At 38.9% G+C, this 18,378-nt stretch overlaps 1 protein-coding gene across 10 annotated transcripts in view; it reads right to left on the bottom strand.

The window, feature by feature from the left end:
- POLA1 (DNA polymerase alpha 1, catalytic subunit) overlaps positions 1–18,378 on the bottom strand; it is a 304,169-nt gene that overhangs the window by 264,565 nt on the left and 21,226 nt on the right. For 8 of the 10 annotated variants that reach the window (XR_008518040.1, XM_009234677.4, XM_054544429.1 and 5 more), the window contains exons 8-17: positions 18,125–18,212; positions 17,605–17,806; positions 17,338–17,516; positions 11,818–11,930; positions 10,513–10,629; positions 8,912–8,986; positions 7,895–8,033; positions 7,030–7,184; positions 2,518–2,602; positions 1,161–1,222 (exon numbers count right to left, since the gene is read on the bottom strand). Coding sequence is in view for 9 of the 10 variants with exons in the window: in XM_009234677.4 (XP_009232952.1) it covers positions 1,161–1,222; positions 2,518–2,602; positions 7,030–7,184; positions 7,895–8,033; positions 8,912–8,986; positions 10,513–10,629; positions 11,818–11,930; positions 17,338–17,516; positions 17,605–17,806; positions 18,125–18,212 (1,215 nt within the window). In the remaining variant the exon portion in view is untranslated. The remainder of the gene's footprint in view (positions 1–1,160; positions 1,223–2,517; positions 2,603–7,029; positions 7,185–7,894; positions 8,034–8,911; positions 8,987–10,512; positions 10,630–11,817; positions 11,931–17,337; positions 17,517–17,604; positions 17,807–18,124; positions 18,213–18,378) is intronic. The other 2 variants (XM_024240735.3, XM_054544431.2) reach the window with 1 other exon arrangement.

The raw sequence follows: 18,378 nt of genomic DNA, 5'->3' as shown, positions 1-18,378 counted from the left end.
ACACCTGTAATTCCAGCACTTTGAGAGGCTGAGGCGGGTGAATCACGTGAGGTCAGGAGCTTGAGACCATCCTGGTCAATATGGTGAAACCCTGTCTCTACTAAAAATACAAAAATCAGCCGGGCGTGGTGTCACGAGCCTGTGACCATCCTGGTCAATATGGTGAAACCCTGTCTCTACTAAAAATACAAAAATCAGCCGGCCGTGGTGCCACGAGCCTGTAATCCCAGCTACTCAGGAGGCTGAGGCACGAGAATCCCTTGAACTAGGGAGTGGAGGCTGCAGTGAGCCCGTATCACGCCACTGCACTCCAGCCTGGGCAACAAAGCGGGACTCCGTCTCAAAAAAAAAAAAGTCGGTTTGACTCTAATGGAATTTTCCCAGGTCATTTTACCTGGTTAGGTAATTCACGGCACTTCACAAATAATAGCCTAATCTAACAGTACCTCCCAACTACTGGACTTCTCAAGCCAATTAAATAAAATAAGTAGAACCTGACAAGGTTGCTTACTTTTGTCAAGTGAAGACATTAAAAAACAAAACAAACCTAAAAACGTATCAATATCATCACTTCGTAAAAGAAACAACATACAATCCATAAAAGAAAATTCTTTTGATTGAATACATTTACCTTTGTGAAAAATTCACTACATTAATACTACTTCCCACTCCTCCCCATTTTATTAAGGACCCATGAAAACTTCTTCATGGAGCATGCTGGAATTTAGAGATCACTAATCCATTTTGGCCAATCCCATGTCAACTTTGTCAATACATGGCCCTTTAACATCCACAGTATTCCCAACTTCATTTGGCTTCCCTCAAGCTGGGGAGGGACTCTACTCAACACCTTCCCAAAACAGTAATCATATGATCATGCATTTTAGAGAAGCTTCTAATTAAGCTATTGGAGGGGGGTTTGAGCCTATCCAACCACCAATACAGTACAGAATCCCATTATTTTCAGGTAGTAAAACATTTAAACATTGTTAAATAATGCTTCTAGCTGTATAATACATTTTAATGGGTCGATGTCATAGTCCAATCTGGCAGGAGTGAATCTAATAAAATATAAAACACCTTTTTTCTACTAGTCCATACCACCCCCCTTTTCTTTCTCTCTCCAAACAAACAGGTGCTTCATATAATGAGCACTTTACCTTTTCCTCAATGACTTCTTTGAAAGAATATGGAAAAATACAGTCCTTTGGTTTAGACACAACTGTAAAAAGGAAAAAAAATTAAGATTCCAACACCCATCTTAGTCTAATTTCAGGTAATCATATAGTACATGTTTCCAAACGAAACTGTCTTAAATATATTCCCCCCAACCCTAAAGAATTAGAAGGATCATCAAATACTTCCACTGGTCATGCTGATGACCTCAAAAGAATAGTCAAGCACAGAGCCCTAAGTCCCTGCAGTTGTTAAAACTGCTTTGAGGAAACATTTGCTATCTATCCATTGAAGTCAGAATGGAAGATTTCAGCAGTCTTCCTCAAAGGAAATCCCATCACCACCAATGCCCCAAGCAGCATACAGTGGAGAAACTCAGTTCGGCCTTCTCAAAAGGTAAAATTGACCAAAGCTTCCCCTATTACACACTATAAGTTCCTTACCATACACAACAGCTGTTCACATAGTGACGTACATAGAGGAAGTGAATAAATGCGTGTTGAAATGAGCTCATGATTGCTCTCTTCTACATATTTTCCAGGCTACTCTCATCATCATTTTGTTCCATGTGTTCCACCCACTTAAGGGGGAAAACTTCACAACAATCATATCTCATACTCCCTTCTCTGCATGTTTTAGTCCTACTTTCCTAATACCCAAGAAAACCACACGAGAGGCTGGCCAAGTTAATCTCTGCTTCTGGGCTGAAAAAGATCCCAGGAAATATAATAGGTCAATGGTATTATTCCCTTTTTTTAAAAACAGCAAAATGCTTAGGTAACTGGCCAAGCTCTCAACATGGAATATATCAGAATCCTCCTTGGAGACTGACTCATAAAACACACATGCAGAACTTGGTGGAATTGTTTCAACCATTGAATTTTATGCATAACACAACCCAACTCCAACTGTTATTACTATAACTCCTCCCAAATAGGTAAATATTTATTCCTTGACATCTTGCCTCATCACACAGAAAACTTTGATCAAGCTTCTATGATAGGCTATTAGAATGACATCAGAAAATGGTTAAAGTCTAATTTTGACCCAGGAAAAAACTACTCAACCTCAGTAGAGCAACCATTGAAACAAAAAAAAGATATCAAATAGACTCCAGACTTCTGCTCCTAGAAAAAAAAATGAACCAGCTGAATAGGAGGCAACCAACCCAATAAAACTTAGTTTCTACAGCAAAAACAAAACAAAACAAAACTCTCTTTAACGATATGCACTATTCTTGAAAACAATTTTTGAAAAACAAGTTACTGATCCAATAGCTGGAGAAAAAATAAGGAAATTCAAATCAAGCTGTTAGTAAGCCAGCTTAAAAAAATTACATACCACAGAAGTGTGACTGAAAGGGAGGCTTTGGGGCTGCTTTATCCAATGCAAAACTGTGATGGACCAAAGCTGCCACAGCAATAATCTGCAAAGAAAGGAGGAAAAACCCCACTTACCAGACTGCTACTATACATTCTGCATTCTCACCAAAATCACCAAGAATATTTAAAGATATACATTTAAATACATATGAAAACTTTGGCCAGGCATGGTGGCTCATGCCTGTAATTCCAGCACTCTGAGAGGCTGAGGCGGGTGGACCACTTGAGGTCAGGAGTTCGAGACAAGCCTGGCCAACATGGTAAAACCCTGTCTCTACTAAAAATACAGTACTTAGCTGGGCATGATGGCGTGCACCTGTAATCCCAGCTACTCTGGAGACTGAGGCAGGAGAATCACTTGAACCCAAGAGGCAGAGGTTGTAGTAAACTGAGATCGCGCCACTGCGCTCCAGCCTGGGTGACAAAGTGAAACTCTGTCTCGAAAAATAATAAATACTTTAAACTTTTTATTATAAAAATATGTAAACACATTAAAAATAGACAAAATAAAATTAACTCCTATATAGCCATCATCCAGTTTCAATTATCAACTCATCTATAACCCTACCTACTTCCTTCCTCTCTCTAGATTATTTTGAAGCAAAACCCAAACCCATCATTTTATCTGGGAAGATTTCAGGATCAATCTCTAAAACTGGGTTTCTCGATCATGGAGCTATTGACACCTTGGGCCAAATAATTCTTTGTTGTGGGGGCTGTCCTGTGCTCTGTATGATGTTAGCAGTGTCCCCAGCATCTCCCTACTAGTTGCCAGTATTACCATTCCCAGACCCCCTGAGTTGTGATAACCAAAAATGTCTCCAGATACTGTCAAATGTCCCCTTAGAGGCAAAATCTCACCCATCTGACAACCACCACCACTCTGAAAGAAGTTTGAAAAACATAATCACAATATAATTATCTCACCTAATACAATTACATGAACAGTAATTTCTTAAAATCATTAATTACCCAGGCAGAATTTAAATTTTCATATTTTCCAATTATCTCAATTTTATTTACCACACAAGGACCATACTTTATAATGGTTGATATGTAAAACTACAGGTACAACCCTATCCCATCTGTCATTCCCCTGTAATTTATTTGTTAAAGAAACTAGGCTGTTTGTCCTAGAGAGTGCCCCATAGTATGGATTCCACTACTTGTGTCCCAACAGTGTCACTTAACTTGTTTTTCTGTCTCCATACTGCCTATAAATTCATAGTTAGGTCTAAAAGCTTGATCAAAATCAGGTTCAATTCTGGGGCAAGAATACTTTAGAGGCGCTGATTACTTCTATCTAAAGGCACAGGCACATAATGTCTGCTCATCTCTACCTTAGAGATATAAGTACCCACTGGTGATCACTTCCTAGATCCATTATTTCACTGGCAATTACAAAGTGGTACTATTCCATTTATCTTTCATTTATTAGCTGGAAACCGTCTATGAAGAGAAACTTTCCCTCATCAATTACTTGGTTGCCTGAGGTATAGCATGTGTTCAGAAAAGTCAAAAACCTTCATTCAATCCCTTTATCAGTTTTCAGAATAATGAGTTGGTTCCTTAGCTTCCTTCAGAAGTGATCAATGTGGTGTCATTGCAGACAATATCATTATGAACTTATGGATCTGATGTGTTGCAATCTGTTAAACTTATTCTTACCCTCACATTGTCCCATCTTTGTTCAGTAGAAGACTCTTCAAGTTGATTCCTGAGTCCTTTTGACATATCTTCAGTAGATTTTAATACTGTCGTTGCTTTCTGGTATAATAAGATGTTCCAGACTTATCCTGGACATTTCCTTCCCTGAATCAGCCATTACTCCAGAGCGCCCAATTTCCTTTTATTAGAAAATGGGGTTGGGCATGGTGGCTCACGCCTGTAATCCCAGCACTTTGGGAGGCCAAGGTGGGCGGATCACTTAAGGTCAGGAGTTTGGGACCAGCCTGGCCAACATGGTGAAACTCCGTCTCTACTAAAAATATAAAAATTAGCTGGGCATGTGGTGACGCACACCTGTAATTCCAGCTACTCAGGAGGCTGAGGCAGGAGAATCACTTGAACCCAGGAGACAGAGGTTGCAGTGAGCAGAGATCGCATCACTGCACTCCACTCCAGCCTAGGCAACAGAGCAAGACTCCGTCTCAAAAAAAGAAAAGAAAAGAAAATGGAATGTGGAAACCTCATTCTGGACACTAGAGGTGGATACTTTCTTAAAATTTTAACTAACTACTAATTAAACTTCTCCCAAACACTTAACTATGAACTATGGCCATCTACAGTATTAACTATTATTAAAAGATCACGCCGGGTACAGTGGCTCACGCCTGTAATTCCAGCATTTTGGGAGACTGGGGTGGGCAGATCACTTGAGGTCAGGGGTTCAAGACCAGCCTGGGCAACATGGTGAAATCCTGCCTCTACTAAAAATTAACCAGGTGTAGTGGCGCGCACCTGTAATCCCAGTTACTCGGGAGGCTGAGGCAGGAGAATCACTTGAACCTGGGAGGCAGAGGCCACAGTAAGCCGAGACTATGTCACTGCACTCCAGCCTGGGCAACAGAGTTAAGACTCTGTCTCAAATAAAAAAAAAAAGGCCAAATCACATATTAAAAAAAAAAAATCAGAAAATACTGAAAATACTGACAAAATGCTATTAAAAAAGATCCCTATCAATGTCAAAAGGACTTAGGAAGTTAAAACGTAACAACAAAAATAAATAAATAAATAAAGCATCAGTCATGACTGCATGTAATATAGGTCCCAACTTCCTACTAGGACAACTGGCAATTAAAGAGAAAGAAGTAAGCATTTATCCTGTCTTTCCTGTGTAAACCTTTATGGCATAACCAAATAATACTGGCTAAAGAAAAAAATTCAATTTTATAGAAAAATTTAAAAACCATAGACAGAATTTTTAAAAACCACCATTTTATGACTCCTAATGAAATTAACTAATTCCGGCAAAAATGACTCATAAATGAAGCCATTAGCTCAGTGGTTCTCAACTGGGGGTAATTTTATACACACATACACATCCCCTGACCCTGGGACATCTAATGATGTGTTTGTAGGCATTTTTTGGTTGCCACAACTAGAGGGGACAGATGCTACTGGCATCTAGAAGGTGAAGACCAGGGATGCTGTTAAACATCCTACAATGCCCAGGACAGTACCCCACAAAAGAATTATCCGGCCCAAAATACCTGTAGTGTCAAAGTTAAAAAACTTTAGATGAAAAACTGATGGAGAATTACAATAGTTATCATTCATTCAACCGCTAATCAGACACAGACTCGCTAATAGCAGGTTATTTTTTTCCACTGATCCCAGCCAGCCTTTGTCAACTAATAGCAGCTTAACTAGACATTGTGTCTTCTGATATGATGTAATATGAAGTACACTGCATCACCTATAAAGCATTTTGGCTAAAAAAGTTGAACCTGAATCTAATTTGATCCTTTAGAGCTCACTTATAGTATACGGAAATATGAAGGATAAGGCAGGGTCAGCACACTTTTTCTTTCAAGAGCCAGACAGTAAATATTTTAGGCTTTGCAGGCCATATGGTCACCGTTACTGCTCAATTCTGCTGTCATAGTGCAAAAGCAGCCGTAGACATGCTGTCTTCCAATGAAATTTGACTTGCACAAATAGGTAGCAGGCTGGATTTGGCTCACAGACAATTCATTGCCTGCCAACCCCTGGTATAGAGGAAAAGTCCAATGACACCACAACAAAGCAAATAAATAGAGAAAATGGGATATTCTACAAGACAACCAACAATGATTCTTTAATTATTCAATGTCATTAAAAAAACTGGAGAGTAGGAGTGAGTTCTTCCTGTTTAAAAGAGATTCAAGAGGCACATAGATTAAATACCATCTGCGAATCTTGTGTGAATCCTGAATCAAACAAATTGAGTTTTAAAAGGCATCTTGAGAGACGGAGTCATGTAAGTATGGACTGGGTATTTCAGATTATACCAAGGAGTCACTGTTAATGTTATTAGGTGTGCTAATGGTATTATATAAGAAATACCACATTTTGAGAGAAGCATACCAAGGTTCACACAGAAAATGACACAATGTCTGAGACTAGCTTTAAAATACTTCAAGAAGAAAAAAAGGAGAGAAATAAACAAGTGTGACAAAATCTTGCTAACTGCTGAATATGAGTGATTGGTATGGGGAGTTCATTTTATTATTCTGTCTGTGTCCATTTGAAGTTCTCCTAAGTAAAAAATTTAATAGACAAAAATAAAAATAAGTTCAGCAATTTAAGTCTTTAAGAAAAAACTCCAACACTAGACAAATTCAATTCATTCTCTATAATAAGAGTTTAGTAGTGAATTAGTATTCTTTCCCCTCCAAAAAGAACAACTTTCTCTTAAAGCAAAGCTGTGCAAGTTCAGGCAAGTATTGCATCTAAGGCATGGGTGCAAAATCTGTCCTATTTTTTAAACCTCATTTTGATGGTTCTTTGCATTCTGCATTGTCTTCATGCTGAAAGCCATCACGACAAGCGGTGGTGGACTGACATCCTTAATTACATTCACCAGGTCTGGTTTCAAAGCCATTGCCTCAACTTTACACCAACTGATTGGCTGATTCAAGAGCTCTGAAAGAGAACAGATACAACAGATCAATAGCTATTTACTGAAAAAGAAAAACTACTATAATTAAGACATCTGTCATTAACTGGCATATTCTTCAACCCTGCCTTCTAATGAGAATGACATATTGTAACATCTAACTAAAAATAAGCCACATTATTGGGTTGTATGCAAATCCTCACGTGTGTGTACATATGTTCATTTTCCTGGGAAAGAGGTCTATAGCTTTCATCAGATTCTCCAAAGAATCCAGGACCCAAAATAGGTTTTAAAAAAACTGAAACACTGCCTTGGAGGAATCATGAAACATTTTTAAGACAAAGCAGACTATCATAGAAGCAATTACTGAAAAACATCAGGTAACAGGAAAAACATGCACTATCCATATTGAATAGCGATTCTCCTCTCCTTCAAAGGTCAGCAGTTCACTATGCACAACAGCTGGGCCACATCAGCCAGGTCAGAAGTACATATGAATAACAGCATAATGAGGCATGCACCCCAAACTAAGGCCTCCCTCAGACTAAACTGCCAGGCATTACAGAGATAAGGTGATTCCAAATGTACTCCCTATACTCACTCAAGGAAAACTGAAGAAACAAACAGAAAAGGAAGTAGACACATTAAAATAAATAGATCAATTTCCTAACTTCCCTTTTAAAAACCACATCTATCAGCCATCTATTTAGCATTCTGAGCATATATTTTTCCTTACGTGGACTTTTTACTTCAAGCCAACAAGGTCCTTTGATCTTTCTGTTCATCAAGAACAGTTCCAGGCTAGATGTGTTGGTCCCAAATACATGAGAAAAAGTTTCTCCTTTCAAATCTTGAGGAAGCTGTGGCATTTCAGCCTGAAAAAGGAAAAAAAAAAAAGAATCTTTTTGTTTAAAACTATTACTTTGCATTTTCCAAAGTCTATATTTGAAATAAACAAAAGCCTCTCTATGAAGCACAGAAGAAAACCCCTTTGATATATATGAAATGTAATTTGCCACAAATGAAATCCAAAACAATTCACAGTAGGAAACAAAACCAATTCACAATGACAAAATAATGCATCTTGATGACACCCATTAGAAGAAAAATAGGCCAAGAAGCTACCCCAAAAGAGAATTTCTGTCCAGAGCTGTACATGCTTTACTGATAAAGAATTGCCAAGTAAGTACCACTCCATTAGAAGAATGGAAGCAACAGAGTGGAACTCATTGAAAATACTTTTCATCACCACTGTCAGAAATAGTTCTTAAAAGTTTTTCTCTTCCAACGCTGTGGGAACAAAACACTAGAACAGAGGTAAAAAGAGGTTAAGGTCCAGTTAATTAACATCCCATAGCAATGACCTTGCCTGTCACAGGAGCAAGAGCAGCACTATAGCAATGCTACCGACACTCCTCTCTCACCTTTCCACTGCTCATAAGGGACACTTCAACAGACTAATGATGTCCAACTCCATCATGTGGCATTCATTCCACTTGACAAACAGTCGTGCTGTTTCAACTTGTTTATTTAAAGATGCATACTCAAAAGCAGAGAAAGGCAGTGTAACCTGTGGTCTATATACTTAAATTAATTTTATCCATTTCAATTATTCATTACTATAAATCCACCTCAATGAACTGTGGGCTTGAGAAGCCCTGCCAATACTCGTAACTGAAAGTCAGTTGAAAGTTCAAAAACAGAAAAATGTCATTCTCAAGCAAAACCCAGTAATTTTCTTTGTTTGACTTACCGAGTATTTAACTTCCAAGTACTCAGATTTTTCTGGAACATCAGGTATCTCAAAAGCATAGTTCTTTTCCACTGGCTGGGTAAGTAGATATTTTAAAAAATCCTTAAGACAAAAACTTCACAAACTAACCAGTATTACAATACATGCTCTTGTATTTAATCATCAAGAATCCTTATGGAACACAAAGGTAAATAAAGCCAAAAAGGTACCCTTTCCTCTTTCAATTGGAACTAAAACAACCAGTGTCAAAATGCTAAAAGGACTCATCTTGGACACTACAGAACTCAGAAATATTTGCATTCAAGAGGGGCAATAAAAATTTAAAATTTTTTACAATGTTAATGCATTAAATGATTTGCTACTATTTGATATTAAGCAACTCCATCTTGCTAGAATAATAATTAGCATTATAATTATAGCTTATATTTACTGAGTGTTGGCTATCTGGCAAGGACTGCTCTCATCATCTAATATGAATTAATGGATTTAACCCTTCCGGCAACTCTTGAAATAGGGCCCTATTTCTCAGATGAAGAAACAGGCATAAAGAAGTCATTCGGCTGGGCGCGGTGGCTCACGCCTGTTATCCCAGCACTTTGGGAGGCCGAGGCGAGCGGATCACTTGAGGTCTGGAGTTCAAGACCAGCCCGGCCAACGTGGTGAAACTCCATCTCTACTAAAAATACAAAAAAAATTAGCTGGGCATTGTGGCGTGTGCCTGTAATCCCAGCTACTCAGGAGGTCGAGGCAGAAGAATTGCTTAAACCCAAGAGGTGGAGGTTGCAGTGAGCCAAGATCACACCACTGCACTCCAACCTGGGCAACAGAGCAAGACTCCATCTCAAAAAAAAAAAAAAAAAAGTAGTCATTCAGCACTTGTCCAAGTTACATGCTAGTAAGTAATAGGGCTAGGACTTAAAGCACAAGCAGTCTGGCCTCAGCACCTAAGCTCTTCACCAGTATATCACAGTTGCTTCTAGAATTATAAAGACTTGACCCATCAGCCGCAATTCAAAACTCAAATAGTTAATACTGTTAGCCTCATCTTCAGTAACTCAATCCTCCCTGCGATCATTATTAACAGCCAGTATTTTGAGCAGGCTATAGCCCCCACGATTATGGCCAAAGGCATCAATATCTCACTAAAATCAAGACAATTTATCATAACTAGCACATGAACCAGACATTTTCATTCTATCAGACTGTATCATAGTCCCTGATTTTTAAAAATAAAACCTTACTTAACTTTCTAATCAAAACATCTTGGCAAAAACTAATACAAACGAGATCAGAGCAGTTTCTTCTGCACTTGGGAATGAGAGCACAAGACATGTTGCAAGCACCAGAGGCAATTAATTTGCTATGGATTGTCTTTTTATTCAAATTAATAAACATTATTTTATAAGCAGTTTAAAGAGAAAGAAAAAATATTTTTGCAAATCTGATATACTGTTTTTACATTCATACCTATGAAATTTCCATTCAATAAATTATAGCTGCACAGAAGGCATTTTACACAAAGAAAATATGCAATAACTATTTGCTAAATCAGAAAATAAACAACAAACAGAGCTGGAAAAGAATCATCACCAAATACAAACCTTAGACTTGAACTTCATAATTTTATATTTTGTTGCTATTTTCTCATCAAATTCCTCATAAACATCCTTCATTGAAATTGGAGTTCCTGTTTCTTTCCCCGTATTTAGATCAATTTTCTGTTATCCCAGAGAGGGGGACAGAGGGGAAAAAAAAGTATCTGTACATAAATGATCTTCTCAACCACCAAAAATCCAAGTCTATATCAATTTTCATCCTCACCCATTTAAACATTTAATAGCAGTCTTACAGATAAGTTCAAAGATACAAACAGACTCAAAAAATGTACTAAACCAAATGCCCAATTCCTCCCAATGGCATCATAAAAAACAAATCAGCGATAAAGATGATCAAGTCTACAAAATGGAAGAATAAGTGTTGTAAATCCTGACCAAGAGACTCCACAGTTCAACTGACATAGGGAGGGGCTGAGAGGGAAATGGGGATGTTAAGTCCCAATAAAAAAGGAGAAGCAGACTGAGCGCTTCTCCTTTATTTATGCAAGTTAGAGAATCATTCTGTCCCCTGTCCTCCTAGTGGTCATACATTGTACCATTGTGTTAGTGAAGTACGACATCAGTACTGAGTAAAGAACTGGTCTTTTACAGGCAGTGGCTCATGCCTGTAATCCCAGCACTTTGGGAGGCCAAGGCGGGCAGATCACGAGGTCAGGAGTTTGAGACCAGCCTGACCAACATGGTGAAACCCTGTATCTACTAAAAATACAAAAATTAGCTCGGTGTGGTGGCGGGCGCCTGTAATCCCAGCTACTCGGGAGGCTGAGGCAGGAAAACTGTTTGAACCCAGAAGGCGGAGGTTGCAGTGAGCCGAGATTGTGCCATTGCACTCCAGCCTGGGCGACAGGGCTAGGCTCCGTCTCAAAAAAAAAGGAGAAGCAAATAGAATTGAACTTGTTAATAAATGGCAATGGAGGGAATATCACTGCTGCCTATGCAGCAAAACCATGAAAACTGGGCCAAATGTCATGTCACATTTTAGAGACTTATAGTTCTAACCCTGATTATTATGGAAATGAGGAGTGAGAGAAAGAAAGCATTATATACTAAAACTCAGAAACTTTTATACTCTAATTAGTTGAAAAACTGAGTTCTACTTTATTTTTTGTACTTTTCCCAACCTCTAATAGAATTGCTGACAATCAGTGGTCACTAGGCGAGCAGCAAGAAAGAAGCATCAGGATTGTAGAAAATTTGTAGCCCTATTGAAAGAGAGAGAGCTGGCTGCAAAACACAGAATGTGTGGCAGATACAACGACTGAGAACTAAAAGCTAATCACTAATGTTTACCATTTCACGGGGAAGGAAGTAAAGCGTTCGCTCGATATTTTTCACCATGACACAACAGCTCACATGGGTCTCGGCTGATTCAATCCAAACTTTGCCAAACAGAAATACCACACCTGAAAGAATAAGTGAAAATCACTAGAAAAGAAACATTTCAATTTCACCTAATTAAAGGAGCAATATAGAGGCTCACTGAATGTGTCCACATATTTATACCTTCATGATAACTCATTTTGACAGCAAATATATCCATTTCCCACTCCCCAAGACCAGTTCTTTACTCAGTACTGATGCCATACTACACTAACACAATGGTACAATGTATGACCACTGGGAGGGCAGGAGACAGAATGATTCTCTAACTTGCATAAACACTTTCCCCACAACCAGGATTATACAGATTAAGAGAAACAAAACAGGCCGAGCACAGTGGCTCATGCCTGTGATCCCAGCACTTCAGAAGGCCAAGGTGGGCAGATCGCTTGAGCTCAGGAGTTTGAGACCAGCCTGGTCAACACAGCAAAACCCTGTCTCAAGAAAAAAAAAAAAAAGAGAAACAAACACAAGGAAAGTATTTTCCAACAAATCTCATAATTAAGCCTCTTGTGAGATTACAGATCTGAGAATATAATTTTAATTTTTTAGCGCTTGTATTTACCTATAAAAACCAATATTCATGTATCAGGATAACTAGTGCATCAGTGTTTTTCTATATGTAAAACTGTGTTTACAAAAAACATAATTTACTTCTTATTTCTTATTCCATATAATAATAAATATCTCACAATAGGGACTACTATTATCTTCTATTTCACCTTTTCTACCTCACAGCTACTTAGGACATCTAACTAGGTAGTGTTTATAATGTTCCTTTCTATTCTATTTCAGTAATTTAAGTAATGAATACCATAAAGTAAAACCACGCCTTTTTAGACATCAAATCATTGTTTATGAAAATTGGCCACGAAGAACAGACTGCAAACATTTGTTAGTCAACCCAGGAGATGGTCACTGTGCAAAATCCTGGGCTCCATGAATAATTAGACAGCAGTAATCAACAAAGCCACTCAACACAGCCACTTATCTGAGACACTAAGAAAATTCTGGTACATGCAAAGGCTACTGTTCACAAGGTCAATTACCCCAGTTTCAAAGACTACTCATCAGTGGCTCCTTTTGTCACACATCCTGGTAGAAATAAGATGATCTAACAATTTTCATTTCTCCAGATGATTAAAATTCTTACAAGAGTTGTGAGACTTTCAGCTTGAGGGGGTAACAGGGAGGGTGGATGGGGAGGGAGAGGGAAGGAAGGACTATGGGAAGATTAAGAAAGAAAAAAAAATCACAGTAACTCAGAAAATTAAAAGTCATCCTCACAACAGTTAAAGATGGAAAAACAAAATGCTATGCAAAGAAAAATAAAGACCCTAATATTGGATTCAAAGATTCAAATAAGCTCATTTTACTGTCAAACTAATATCACACTTCATGCAACAAATTTGACACTGTTTATGCCTCATTTGCCACAAAAAAGATCATGGTAAACAAAGATTACATTCCCCCCAAAGTTACTAGCTGAAACCAGGTGCAGTCAGGATTATTCAACCTTGAAAAAGTCATAGTGAAGACAGGATATCTTCCCATATGCAAAGAGTAAGATTCTTTTCATAATTATGGAGCATTCAGCAACAACTGACTTACTCAGAATCTGTTAGAAAGTGAGAAACAATAACAGGGTCTTTTGGAGTACTTCATTTTTATTAGCAGCATTGATTTCACCAAAGCTCAGTGATCATTACCTGCTATCACAATGAAAGTGTTCAACCCTCTGAGATTAAAGGAGTTTTTTTAAGCTATCTTATTTAACCCGTTGGCATCAATAACAGAGAAAGATGCGCCACAGGAGAGAACGCAACTTGAGAAGTACCACGGAACCAGAACAGCAGAGTGGACTGAGGGTGAGAAGCCCAAGCTTCTACCACTAAAGAGCTATTATATCTTTTGGAGCCTCAGTTTCTTAAGTGCATAACTAGACTAGATGATCTCTGAGGCCTTCTCCAGCACCAGAAATTTCATTCTGCCTTAGCATTTGGATGACAGATCAATAACAAATTAGTATCTCTTTCAATTGCAAAATATTTTCCAATATTGGTTGAAAAAGCCTATCCATGACTATGGTCAGTACCAGGAATTCAACACCATCATATATCATAAACTGGTTGCTTTGCAAATATAGCTGTGCTTCAATGCTTCAATTTTCCAACACTTATCACTACAGACAAGCACTAGTTGAAATAAATTTCTGTGATGATGGAATTGTTGTTTCTGAGCCATCCAATATGGTAGCTACTAGCCACAGTTGCTATTGAGCACCTGAAATGTGGCTAGTGACCGAGAAAATAAATTTTAATTTGTATTGCATTTTAATTAATTTAAATTTAAAGAGCTACAGGTGGCTGGTGGCTACCACAGTGGACAATGCGGCTCTAGATCCTTACCCTGCAAAACAATGCTCTGTTTACTAAGAGTATCAACCAGTAAACAAAATGTAGAAATAACCAACTCATTTTCACATAAGAAAGAAGGTTGTTGCTTCTTAAGGTTCTAATCCTTGGCAACTGACGCTGGCAATATGAAGCTTTATGGATGTATTTACTTTGTGGGGTTGTGGGGGAGTGGGGAACCATTTGCTTTTGTGTTACGCATTCTCATACCCCACAAAGCTACAAGGCATTAAGATGCAAACTCAGTAATAGTAGCAAATGCAACACTAGTCTCTGAAATTTTTCACCTGCATCTACAGGACTGTCAGTCACTGTGCAGTTTATTTCAACAACTATTTATTAAACACCTACTATGTGCAAGGCATTGTTGCTGGATGCTGGAAATAAAAGATCCCAGCCCTCCAGGAGCTTACAGGCTTTGTGGCAAAGAAAAACACAGACTCAGTTCATTTCAAAATAATAGGACAAATGCTACAGTGGGAAAGGCTATGATGTCGTCACAGGGAGAAAGGGCTCCTAGACCCATCTGGAGGTTTAGGTAAACTCCCAGGAGATGACATCTGGGCTGAATTTTAAAGAATGAGTCAGATGAGCGCATTCCAATCAGACAAAAAACAATGAGTAAAGGAACACAGGTATAAAGAGCAGCAAAGTACATACAGAGAACTATTTCTAGGGAACAAAATTCATAGACAGCAAGCATCAGAAGACTTGCTAAGGAGTTTGGACTTTATGTTGTGGGCAGTAGCCACTGAGGATTTTTTTTTTTAATGAAGACTGACATGGTCAGAATTGCCCTTCTGATCAGTCCCTCTAGCAGTGATGTGGAAGACGATAGCTAAGAGATCAATTAGGAGGCTGGTGCAATTGTTTCAGTGGGCAAGAAGGGATCGGGGTGGTAGATATGAGGAGAAAGAGAAGGTAAGTTGTCCACTTTCGGCAGAGAAAACTAACCAGACTTGGAAAGGAAAGTGAGGAAAAGGAGGGAATCAAGGATGGCTCCCAGGTTTCTGGTTTTGAGGGGACCATTAACCAAGATAGGGAATGAAATGCAGCATTGAGCAGATGCAGCAAAGCACAGGGAATAATACTGGGATAGCCAGGCCAGTGTGCTGCCCAGCTCCAGGGAGCATCAGTCACACTGCTGTGCTCCAGGAAAGTCACGTGAAAATGGTATTCCCTGAGGTTGTACAATGGGGCAGCCCTGGGTTTCAGCAATGGATGGAAAATCATCTGCTCAGCCTCATGTAATCATACTTGCCAGCCTTCCAGCAGAGTAACAAAATAGTCAAAGAGGTGAGGGGGTCTAATCAAATCATTTTGTCCTAGCTAAAGTAAATTAAGATATCATTTCTAAAATTGGTTATATCTTTTCCTAAGAAACACATGGCAGTGTGCTACTCAAGTGGCTCAAGAATTTATATATATTTGATAAGCTGCAGTATATTAATGCTTCTGACCACCCCCACCCCTGCCAGAGATCATTAACGTTTTTCCAGTTAAAGTCAATGCCTGGTTATCTTTAAGGTAAATGTGGCCTTCAATTTACTCACACCCTTACTTTGCTGACATCTAGGTACTCCCTCTTTTCACTAGATACAGCCTCCAGGAAATCGCTTTGAAAAATACACTATTTGCATGTACCACAGATCCAAAAAGGATCTAAATAAAGACAACTCTGTTTACGAGTGCATACTGTATTTAACATTAATCTGACAGATCTTGCAATGCACAGTCCCACAATGAAGACGGGCTCAAAGAGGCACAAAAGAACACTGAACAGCCTCCGGGCTTTTTGTGAGTCAAGAATTCACAGTATTAGCTCATTAGGATGACCTAGAAATCATCCTTGATTCCTCCTTTCTGTCATCTCCCCCATCCAATCCATTAACAAGTTTGTGTCAAAAGACATGTCAAATGCCTTTACTTCTCTCCTCTCCAGCCACCAGGGTCCAAGTAACTAGCAGCCCTGCCCTGGACTGACTGATCTCCAGGGCTTCCACACTTCCCCATTACCCCATGCCAGCCCATCCCTCCACATGTGTGTGTGCACAGGCACACATGCACCACAGTGCTTATTCTCTACACAAACCACTGTTCCTGTTAAAATGTAAACCCAATTATGTGACCACCACCCCCTGTACTTAAAACCCTCCAATGCCACCCCATTGCTCTTAGAAGATTCAAACTCCTTAACGAGGCTTTCAAAGTCCTATATTATCTGGCCTTTGTCTTTATCTCCAGCTTCATTTTATACCAATCTTGTCACTTGATTACTATGCTACAACCACACAGGCCTCCTCCTTCCTCTCTCTAGGCCTTTGCTAGTACTTGGCTCATTAAGCTGAAATGCCCTTTCATCAGCTCTGCAAATACCTTAAATCTCAGCCCAGTGGTCATTTCCTCAGACAGGCCTCCCCTGGCCATCGCCCAACTAATTTTCTTTACATCATTTATCAATTTATCTCATTTACTGCTAATGTGCCCCCACCCACTGCCACCCTCCTAGAACATAAGCTCCATTATAGTGCAGGGAATTTGTCCAGCTTATTCATCCCATCTCAGTGCCTAGCACACAATAGGCATTCAAATTTGCTGAAGAAACAGACAAATTAATGACTGATTCCCTTTAAATTAAAGTGCATTCCTGTAACTTCAGACACATCAATAGTGAACTACAAACACACATTCCAAAACCATATGTAACCGATTTTTGGAATAAGCATCTTTAAGGATTATTCACACCATAGCTCCTCTCCATCAGGGTGGCGCATTCACTTTACAATGAATGAGTGTCGCTCTCTTACAATACGTGTTAAGTGAGGGCAGGGCCTGACCTGAGCTAATTACAATCACTCAAGTATTTAAGGGATAAAGAAAAAAAAAAAACAGAAATAAAGAAATTGATTAAATAAAATAAAAAGACAAAACACACAAAAAAAAACAAAAAATAAAATATTTAAGGGAAAAGTCCTACTCTGAGTTAAAGGCATATAGTTACCTTATATATGATTACCTGGTTGGTTGTACTGATCCTCATAAGCATCCAACCAATAAAAGTGGAATACTTGTTCCTCATCTGCCCCTTTTACCAATGGGAGGTGACTGGAATCCACTTGAACTTCTTGCACTGAGAAACTGCTATCACCTTCTTGATCAATGTCCCAACAAGAGACATCTGGGAGAAAACTTCCTCTGCAGAAATGACATTTTCAAAAACCTTTCAAAATCCAACAGAAAAATTGTGGTCCTATTTGCCAGAAAAGTCATAAAATGCTCTTACAAGTAGGACATGGTCCCTTTCCCAGAATCCGCCTCATGTTTCACTTCCTCTGCTGGCTCACTCTCTTGGTCCCAAGCCTTGGCAGCCATAGGCTCCAGGTCCACCTCTTCAGCTTCCATGGGCTCATCAAAGTCACCATCTTCAAACTCCATTGCCCCTGACTCCTGCTCTTCTTCTATACTCTCGACCTGTACATCATCGCCTGTAGGCATCATCACACATTCTTGTCATGTGTTAGTGCCATGATACAAAGGCACACAAAGGCACACAAAGGCGCACAAAGCCTTATCCAACACTAAAATAGCAGCCTGTCCCTTTTCTATACTATGTTTGCATGTCTCTTTAAACTCCAAATTGGGTGTTTTTAACTTTTACTGAAATTTTTATGAATTCAAATCTTCACATTTAAACTTGCCATCACAACACCTTCAAAATCTCCTCTACCTCCTCCATCATAGGGCCTCCATTTTTGACAGACACCACTCAACACTCTTGCAATTCTGCCTGACATCACACTTACCAGCAAATTCAGCACGTTTAAGAGGAACAGGAGTTAATGGAGGCTCCTTTCTGGAGACAGGGGAAGCAATTTTTCCTGAAGGAACTGCCTGTAAACGTTTTTAAATATTTAGTCAGTTAGACCCACATACTAAAAATATGCAACTGTCCTACCCTGACCAAAGATAATGACAGTTCCCTTTTATAAAAACATTTTATGTATTATTAATGTAACAGCTTCAATTATTTTACTGTTACCTAGGTTTACAAAAAAAT

The sequence above is a fragment of the Pongo abelii genome, chromosome X, assembly GCF_028885655.2.
Source record: "Pongo abelii isolate AG06213 chromosome X, NHGRI_mPonAbe1-v2.0_pri, whole genome shotgun sequence".
NCBI classification, from domain to species: Eukaryota; Metazoa; Chordata; class Mammalia; order Primates; family Hominidae; genus Pongo; species Pongo abelii.
This window is presented reverse-complemented; position numbering and strand designations above follow the sequence as displayed.